At 48.5% G+C, this 10,000-nt stretch overlaps 1 protein-coding gene and 1 long non-coding RNA gene across 6 annotated transcripts in view; both read right to left on the bottom strand.

Moving 5' to 3' along the window:
• The window catches only part of bcor (BCL6 corepressor), a 44,023-nt gene that overhangs the window by 5,408 nt on the left and 28,615 nt on the right, over positions 1-10,000 (bottom strand). For all 4 annotated transcript variants that reach the window (XM_083549660.1, XM_083549659.1, XM_083549657.1 and 1 more), the window contains 3 exons: positions 6,302-6,468; positions 4,630-4,775; positions 2,087-2,164 (listed from right to left, as the gene is read on the bottom strand). In XM_083549660.1, coding sequence (XP_083405786.1) covers positions 2,087-2,164; positions 4,630-4,775; positions 6,302-6,468 — 391 coding nt within the window. The remainder of the gene's footprint in view (positions 1-2,086; positions 2,165-4,629; positions 4,776-6,301; positions 6,469-10,000) is intronic.
• On the bottom strand, positions 614-1,671 carry LOC310730651. Of its 2 annotated transcripts, none has more exons than XR_014534885.1 (2): positions 1,621-1,671; positions 614-1,555 (listed from the first exon to the last, which is right to left on the bottom strand). It is a non-coding gene; the product is annotated as an uncharacterized lncRNA (long non-coding RNA). The 2 variants fall into 2 exon arrangements; XR_014534886.1 differs by having other exon boundaries at positions 614-1,547; positions 1,621-1,659.

The raw sequence follows: 10,000 nt of genomic DNA, 5'->3' as shown, positions 1-10,000 counted from the left end.
TTTATGGGATCCAGTCAGATGCTGTAAAGGTATTTTATTGTATCGTCACCTGATATTCACGCACATGCAAATCCTCTTTACACACACACACACACACAGACACACACACGCGCACACACACACACACACGCAGAGTAAAAGACCTTGGCCTTGAATAGCTGCACCCATGTGACGTGAATAAAGCTCTGTGTGTGTGTGTGTGTGTGTGTGTGTGTGTGTGTGTGCGTGACAGAACAGCGCTACAAAGCCTCATTTGTTTCGAAGGCTCGCGCTGTTATCAGCTGCCCCGCCCCCGCCCGGCTCTCGCTGCCGCGCCTCCCTCCCCCCATTGCTCGCAAACTTTATTAGCGCTCCCTCCATCTCACGTCTCTCCGAACGCGAGGAGCCTCCCATAGTCTTCCTTCCTCTCGAGTCGTCCCTGATTATAAAAATTAGGAATTAAGTTGCAGCTAGCGGTGTGTGAACTAGCGCAAACTAGTGGTCAATGGATGTACTCTACGAATTTGATCTGTGTTTTTTTTCTTGGAGAACGCAGTTCATATTTAAATGCGTAGCTGTGAACAGGAGGAAAAAAGCGATTGGTCCAACACAATTTGGGCGCCTCCCCATATAGTTTCAGATTGTAGCTGTACAAGCGGTGACGTCTTTCCATCCGTCTCTCGCTCTGTTTTTCCTCTTGATGTTGCTGCGTGATTTCACTCGCGACCTCACGCTTCAGCCAGGAAATTTCGCAACCTCGTTACTACTAAGACTCGCGTCAAAGTGTCACGTGACCACCCGAACCCACCACAAAGTGACACGTTCTGGCCAAGGATGGAAAATATAGCCAGGCGGTCTCTCTCTCTCTCTCTCTCTCTCTTTCTCTCACGCAGGTGTTGTTGTCGTGAGAGCTTCCTGAACATTCCGCTCCACCACTCTCTCCCAGAGGACGCCCCCCCCCCTCCCAACTTCCTCTCTCCCCCTCCCTTCCTCTGTCCTTCACTCGCTCTCTCTCTTCCGCCCCTTTTCTCTCTCTCTCTCTCTTTTTTCCGGAGTCCTTCTCACGTCGCTCGCGCTACGCCGGCTCCTATTAACGCTGCCTTCCATTAAGCTGCACTGCACGACGAGTGTGTGTGTGTGTGTGTGTGTGTGTGTGTGTGCGCAAATGCTCTTCACTCTTTCCAGTCCGTGTTGGCGTCGGCGCAAAGGCTCAAAGCGAACGAGAGGAAAATCAGACCCCCTCCTCTTTTTTTTCTCTCTATTTCACCCTCTCTCTCTCTCTCTCTGTTTTATAGTCAGGGTTTTTCCGAGGCGGCGCTTTAGCCGACAGAGGCTCCCAAAAATAGCTGTCTGTCTGTCTATCCATCTCTCTCTCTTCTCTGTCTGTCTTTATCTCGACTATCTCTCTCTCCCTTTCTTTCTATCTCTTTCTCTGTCTACCTTTCAGCCAGCTCTAGTCTCCTTCTCTTTTTCGGAACTATTCCAGGAATTCTCAGAAGTGTTCTGGAGCAGTGCAACATGCTCAGCGTCTCCTCTCTCTCTCTCTCTCTCTCTCTCTCTCTCTCTCTCTCTCTATCTATCTATCTATCTATCTCTCTCTCTCTCTCTCTCTCTCTTTCTCTCTCTCCTCACACACACCACACACACACACACACACAAAGGTCATTGACAAGTTTTTCGTGTTTTTTTTTTTTTTTTACACATACCACATGCGCATGATTGGGGGAAAGAAAGGACGACAAATTCTGCTTCATTGGTGTAAAAAAACAGACAGACAGACAGACAGAGAGAGAGAGAGAGAGAGAGAGAGAGAGTCGGGGGAAGGGGGGCCAGTCGGAGCGCGAGATGATGAAAGCAGACGCATTTCTGTTTTCACTTCCTGTCTCTCGGACAGATGAGGAAGACTCAGACTTGCCCTTGGGCTGTGTCTGTCCCTCTCAGTGATTCCGCTCACGCTCATGTGTATGCGTGTGTGTGTGTGTGTGTGTGTGTGTGTGTGTGTGTGTGTGTGTGTGTGAGAGAAAGAAAGAAAGAAAGAAAGAAAGAAAGAAAGAAAGAAAGAAAGAAAGAAAGAAAGAAAGAAAGATGAGGAAAAATCAGTACTCACCACACACGGCACTGCCGTAAAACTCCCAGTACACGCCGGGGTCGTCGTCCTCTCGGCCCTGCAGGTCCGCAAAGTAGTCTGGAGGGACAGAGACGCAGATTAGAGACGATTAAAGACGTGTGAGTGGGGAGACCCGACTGGACGTCTCCTGCAAGAACAGACTTGGGAATCAGAGCCTCGAACCCGACAAAAGGTCTTTCCGTAACGAGGAGGGAAGGGTGGACCTCCTGTTTCTACGGTAACCGCATGAGGGCCGAATACCGACCCGCTTCTTTTTCTCCGTCCAAACATAGATGGGTACGTGTTACCGGTTAGCCGACCTTGAGGTAAACGTACCAGACTAACAGCTAGCTGCTGAGACCGCTAGCTATTCTATCCAGTCCTAGTGATCTGGCGCTCAGTAAAAGATGAAGTAAAAGTGCTGTGATGGGCGTGGCTACTGGAGCGTCCGGTCCGGTCACTTCATTAGTGATCACTAATTACAGATTGTTACAGTTCAAGTTTTAGCATTCGACAACTGACAGAGAGAGAGAGAGAGAGAGAGAGAGAGAGAGAGAGAGAGGCATAGATAGATAGATAGATAGATAGATAGATAGATAGATAGATAGATAGATAGATAGATAGATAGATAGATAGATAGATAGATAGATAAAATAAGTAGAGTGAGAGAGACAGAGGTACTGGAGAAAGGAAGACAGAGAGTGAGACAGAGAGATAGAAAACGGACGAGACAATACGACAGATAGATTGATAGATCGATAGACAAAATGACAAACTAAGGAGAGAGAGAGAGAGAGAGAGAGAGAGAGAGAGAGAGAGAGAGAGAGAGAGAGAGAGAGAGAGAAAAGAGAGAGGGGCTTTAAATGGCAGATGGGGTGGAGGGGATGTTTTAAATGCTAAGTAGGAAGAAGTGATTAGAGCGAGAGAGAGGGAGAGAGAGAGAGAGAGAGAGAGAGAGAGCGCTCTGATTGCTTCGCCTCAAAGAGCTCGGTGCAGCTCTGCGTGACTAAGACGGCGCACGCACACACACACGCACACACACACGCACACATGTAGAACAGGGTTGAATGCACCCTCAGTGGAGGGCTCATCTCCCACTGAGAGCCCTTCACCTTACACACACACACACACGCATCAGCTAGATGTGTGTGCTAGCATGCTGTCGAGGCAAATTATTCTGAGGCTCATGCAAACTAGTGCAGCTGAAAACAGTTACACTGGTTTCCATCGTTCACAACTAACTTCCAGTTTCATCCTACGCCAGTGTGACCATGTGACCAATTTCAAACGGTGTCTAGGACCGATACATGCTTCACATCGGATACAAATGCCAAGTTAATGCTGTGTAGTGTGTGTGTGTGTGTGCGCACGCGCGCCCGAGTGCGTGTTCAAAATATTTTTCAGATTTTAAGTGAAAAAAAATATTCCCCAAACCCATTTGAGATTAACACACACACACACACACGCACGCACACACGCACGCGGTAGAGTTGAGCGCAGATAACGACAGGAGGCCAGATTACTGCTCAGCCAAACCACACACACACACACACACACACACACAGACACACACAGACACACACAATTCCCAGATAACACAATCAGAAGCAAACACACAAACACACACAGATGGTTTGCAAAAATGGCTCCTCTGGGGAACACTCAGCTTTCCTAAATACCACCATGAGAGAAACACACACACACACACACACACACACACACACACACACACACACACACACACACACACACACACACAAACAGAATATACACAGCTGTTCCAAATAACACACACCCAAGCACACATGGCTTTCCCGAATAAAGCAATCAGCAACAGTGCAGACACACACACACACACACACACACACACACACACACACACACACACACAACATCCTGGAATTATCTGTTTTCCAAAAACAACATAGAAACGTCAAAACAAAAAAGCAACGGTCACTTAGTAACGGTCTCCCAATAAACCACACCCCCAAACAAGACACACCTTCTAATCACATATCCAAATAAACCACACCTTCAAATAAACCACACCCCCAAACAAGCCACACCTTCTAATCACCTATCCAAATAAACCACACCTCCAAATAGCCACACCTCCAAAACAAGCCACACCTCCCAATAAACCTCTAAATAAGCCACACCTCCTAATAAACCACACCCAGGACCAATGAAAAAAGCACACAAAGAGAGAGAGAGAGATAGAGAGAGATAGAGAGTGAAAGAAAGAGAGAGATGGAGAGAGATGGGGGGGAGAGAGAGAGAGTGAGAGAAAGAGTGAGAGAAAGAGAGAGAGAGTGAGAGAGAGAAACAGAGAGAGAAAGAGAGAGAGAGAGAGAGAGAGAGAGAGAGAGAGAGAGAGAGAGAGAAAGAGAGAGATAGAGAGTGAGAGAGAGAGAGAGTGAGAGAGAAACAGAGAGAGAGATAGAGATAGAGAGAGAGAGAGAGAGAGAGAGAGAGAGAGAGAGAGAGATAGATAGAGAAAGAGAGAGAGAGAGAGAGAGAGAGAGAGAGAGAGAGGTACTTACCGGAGAGAAAGGTCTCCATCATGTCGCTGTGCGTCATCTTGAGCAGGCCGCGACCCGAATACGTGGCGAGTGTCGGGTCGGCGCCGTACGACAACAAGAGCCGCACGACGTCCAGGTGATCGTTCTCCACTGCGTCGTGAAGAGGCCTGAACACACACACACACACACACACACACACACACGTTTTAAGTGTCTTCCAGGAACTCCATACACACAAACCCTTCACAGGTCCCAGTTCCCCCAAAGTGATTCAATATGAATAAATCAAATGCATAAAACAATAAAAACAATACATAATAATAATAATAATAATAATACTATTAATTGCCACAACAGAAAATCGTTCGGATTTTGAGCAGGATTCGGATAATTAATCAGGATTAATAAATGAAAATAAATTCCAGCTAACGATTAATATTAATATTCTAATATATCCAATCGAGTAAATCACACGCATTCACCTGAATGAATGATGTTTATTATCGGGCCACGGATGTTCCAAAATAAACAATAAAATAAAATATTAACCCTTCAGGCTGAAAAAAAAAAAGAGAGAGTGTGAGAGAGAGAGAGAGAGAGAGAGAGAGAGAGAGAGAGAGAGAGAGAGAGAAAGAAAGAGAGAGAAAGAGAGAGAGAGAGAGCGTGTTGCGGACGGTCACGTCGGCGTAACGACGTCGCCGTAATTGCACTCATTAATTGCCGGTGGCTTTATCGTACGGCTGTAAACAGCGGCGTGGCTAATTAGCGCAGCGTTTTTGCGCGCGAGCGCGAAGTGTTAAAAGTTAAACGTGGAGCGATGTGAAGACTGACCCGTCTGTCCTGATCGATCTCGCGCTCTCTAATTATCCGACGCTCACACACACATACACCCTGTTATTACTCACCGTGTAATTACACGCTCCGGGTATATATATGTGTGTTTGTGTGTGTGTGTGTGTGTGTGTGTGTGGGGCTTGTGTAATTACGCTGGAGTCACACACACACACACACACCCACGACACCGAAAAATGCTAGTAAGCAACAAAAACACGCGAGTGTACAGAGTGCTACAGATAGTTTATAGGCGAGTTATAACGGTGTCCTGGAGAAGTTTGCCGTCAACGCGAAGCCTCGAGGCAGTTTAGTGTCATTTTCCTCACAGGAAGTGTTTAATCAGTACATTTTCCACAATTTCTGAGGTAAACGTTGACATTCCAGATCATCGTGCTAGCTGTTACCTACCTTAAACCTGAGGCCACAACTTCCTGGTTGCCTAGCAACAACATTCTGACAATTTCTGAGGTAAACGCTGACCTTCTGGAGAGTTCTGTACATCACTTCCTTTTTTCACCGATATTCCCCCACATAGCTAGGCGCTAACTAGCTTAAACCTGTGGACAAATTTACTGGTTGCCTAGCAACTGAGGTAATTGTTGACTTTCAGAACCATTCCACTGCTGAGATGTTTACGAAAAAACGCACACAGCTACCCGATAAATAGCTTACTCTTGGCTCATTTCCCAGTTGCCTAGCAACCGATTTTTCCTCACAACTTCGACCAGAGCGGTGAGTCAGTCGTGAGTGTTACTTCCCGTGTCGAAAGGTACATGACTCATGACTGAATAAGTGAGACGTGTGTGTGTGTGTGTGTGTGTGTGTGTGTGTGTGTGTGTGTGAGAGCGCGAGCGTGTACCTGGTGCCGTCTTGCGCGCTGCAGTTGATGTCGGCTCCGTGCTCCAGCAGGTGCTGGACGATGTTGATCCAGCCGCGGGCGCAGGCTTCGTGCAGGGCACAGTAACCAGCGTTGTCGCGGTGATTCACGTCGCACACTTTATTCTCCAGACAGTACAGCACCACCTCCTGCATGCGAAAAAGGGGAGGGACCAGAAAAAGGGGGCGTTACAGAGAGTGTTAGCTAGCTGTTCAGACCGGTCAACAAAGCTAGAACGCACGGCACACAGCTGTCCAAGCATCGCACTGATTCGAGCATTACATAAACTGCATTTAAGTGGCCAGCTTTAAGTGGCCAGCTTTATAGCAGGCTCCGCCCACAAGCAACAAGAGTGAACCTTCATTCTCAAATGTAGGGCATAAGGGAAATGGCAGAAAGAGACAGAAACAAAAACAGAAGATTGAGAAACAGAGAGAGACAAAGAGAGACAGAAAGTGAAAGACAAAAAAAGAGAGAGATGGAAAGAGGGATAGGGGATAGGGCACAGGGGGAGAGGGCACAGGGGGAGAGGGCACAGGGGATAGGGCACAGGGGGAGAGGACACAGGGGGAGAGGACACAGGGGGAGAGGACACAGGGGGAGAGGACACAGGGGATAGGGCACAGGGGATAGGGCACAGGGGGATAGGGCACAGGGGGATAGGGCACAGGGGGATAGGGCACAGGGGGAGAGGGCACAGGGGGAGAGGGCACAGGGGAGAGGGCACATGGGGAGAGGGCACAGGGGGAGAGGGCACAGGGGGAGAAGGCACAGGGGGAGAGGGCACGGGGGAGAGGGCACAGGGGAGAGGGCACAGGGGATAGGGCACATGGGGAGAGGGCACAGGGGATAGGGCACAGGGGGAGAGGGCACAGGGGGAGAAGGCACAGGGGGAGAAGGCACAGGGGGAGAAGGCACAGGGGGAGAGGGCACGGGGGAGAGGGCACAGGGGAGAGGGGAAAATGGTATTGAAGAAGACATCAGTGAGCATTTACTGCAAGCTGTATAGAGTCCAGCAGTCAATCACAGGTCAGGGGGTGTGGCCTATTGGTGTGAGAAGACTTGGGTGGGATGGCACGGAATTTACAAAACTGCTGACATGTTTTGGATGGCTGTGTACAAAGACACACACACACACACACACACACACACACACACACACACACACACACACACACACACACACACAAACAGTTCTCCCAAGTGACCCAACCCAGTCTCCCTCCCCCCCGTCACCCGCTTACTCGGTTTCCAGGATACGGCATGTTGTGTGCATGTGCTCCGAAACGAGACGAGTGCACCGGCGCCACTAATGAAGCCTGACTGGAGGCACACATGCCTTTCGCTACCGCTATCGCAAGTCCGGACACACACACACTCAACAATATAGAGATTAAAAACACACACACACACACACACACACACACACACACACACACACACACACACACACACACACACACACACACACACAGACACAGACACACACAAGCAATTAGCAGCACACTGATGCCGGCGTGTTTTTCATTTCCTTTCTAATTTCTACCGAAAGGCAGATTTCTGCACCGGCATGGAAATTCTCTCCATCTCTTTTTCACACACACACACACACACACACACACACACACACACACACACACACACACACACACACAGACGCACGGTGCATTGGCAGCCTGCGGAGCCCAGCGATGCATTATACAGACAATAAAGCTGCATTTAACACCCTGAGAGAGAGAGAGAGAGAGAGAGAGAGAGAGAGAGAAAGAAAGAGAGAGAGAGAGAGAGAGAGAGAGAGAGAGATACGAAAAAGAGAAAAGTAGTGATGGAATGCAGTAAACCCCCTCCAACACCCCCCCCCACACACACACACACACACACACACACACACACACACACACAACCAATCCTCCTCCACTTTTAATCTCCCTCAATAAACACAGCTTTAGGCGAAGGACCACAATCAACACATCACACACACACACACACACACACACAACACGGACAGTCAAGCACGTCCTGCACTTTGGCCCAAGTGGAATACGGAAGGAATGAGAGACAGAGGGGAAAAAAACACAGACAAAGAGATCTGAGAGAGAGAGAGAGAGAGAGAGAGAGAGAGAGAGAGAGAGAGAGAGAGAGAGAGAGAGAGAGAGACAGGGAGTAACAGAAGGAGAGAAAGACAGAGAGAGGAACAGTGATGAAGGCAGAAAGAGAAATATAAGAGAGACAGAAAGGGAGAGAAAGACAGAGAGAGAGGGCTGGCGGAACGGAGCGCACTGCACTGATGAGTGTTCTAAATTATACCACACACACACACACACACACACACACACACACACACACACACACACACACACACACACACACACAAAGCTCAGGAACAAAAACAACAGGCTCGGGCGATGCAGACGGATGTCACAGCGGCTCAGGAAGCACGAGGGAAGTGGAGAGAGAGCGAGAGAAAGAGAGAAAGAGAGAGAGAGAGAGAGAGAGAGAGAGAGAGAGAGAGAGAGAGAGAGAGAGAGAGAGAGAAAGGGGGGCGGAGGAGGAATGAAGGGAGAGGGAGTGGGTGAAAGAGAGAGAGAGAAAGAGGGGGTAAGAGAGAGAGAGCGGGAGGGGGTAAGATAGGGAGAGAAGGGGTGAGAGAGAGAGAGAGAGAGAGAGAGAGAGAGAGAGAGAGAGAAAAAAACAGCCGGAGTGTGTAAATGATGGACAGAAAAAGACAAAGAGGAACAGAAAGAAAGGGGAAGAGAGAAAAACAGCATCTATCGCTCTCTCCAATCATCAGTTTCTCCAAGAATGACATGAGGTATTTTTTTTTTAATAGTTCTAGTTACATGAACATCAGGGAAAGTCCACAAAACAAGATCTCACTTCTGTTATAGCAGCAATAAACGGCCATTCTGTCTCTCTCTCTCTCACACACACACACACACACACACACACACACACACACACACACACACACACACACACACACACCACAAACAAATCTGCAGCTCATCATGTGACCAGTCATAAACGTCCTGCGTTCTGCTCGGAGACTCGTTTGAAAAAATTCACATAAACGTTTCCTTACACAGAAAATGATGAGTGTTTGTGCCGGCCGCTTCCCACCAGCTCGCACTGTGATTCGCTCTGACAACCTGTCAATCAAATATATTAGACGTGTCACATGACTCGTGTTCGGGTCGTGTTTTCTGTGTTTTATTGGTTGCTGGTTAAAATCTGCAGCTCGCTCTGATCCGATCTCTTCGCAAACACAGAAAGTGTTGAAGCATGCGCTGAGATGTGGGTGTCCACACACACACACACACACACACACACACACACACACACACACACACACAGCGCTTCTGCTCGGTTTTGAGGTTATTTTTTTCTTTCTTTTTTTCCTACAGACCGCACCGATTTTTCCACTCGAGCTCAAACCCTGCGGAGTGCATCCGGAATAAATCAGACATGAGCCCAACCTGCTATTCCTCCCTCTCTCCCTCTCTCTCTCTCTCTCTCTCTCCTCCATCACACACAGACGGATTGCCTGGAGGAGAATCACGCTGCGAGCGATTTGTTTTGGAAGCGGCTGAATGAGAGAGGGAAGGAAAGATGGAGTGAGAGAGATCGAGAGAGGGAGTGATAAAAAAGAGGGAGAGATGTGGTGAAAGAGGGAAAGATGGA

This window comes from Silurus aristotelis (genome assembly GCF_946808225.1).
Source record: "Silurus aristotelis genome assembly, chromosome: 9".
In the NCBI taxonomy this organism is placed as follows: domain Eukaryota; kingdom Metazoa; phylum Chordata; class Actinopteri; order Siluriformes; family Siluridae; genus Silurus; species Silurus aristotelis.
This window is presented reverse-complemented; position numbering and strand designations above follow the sequence as displayed.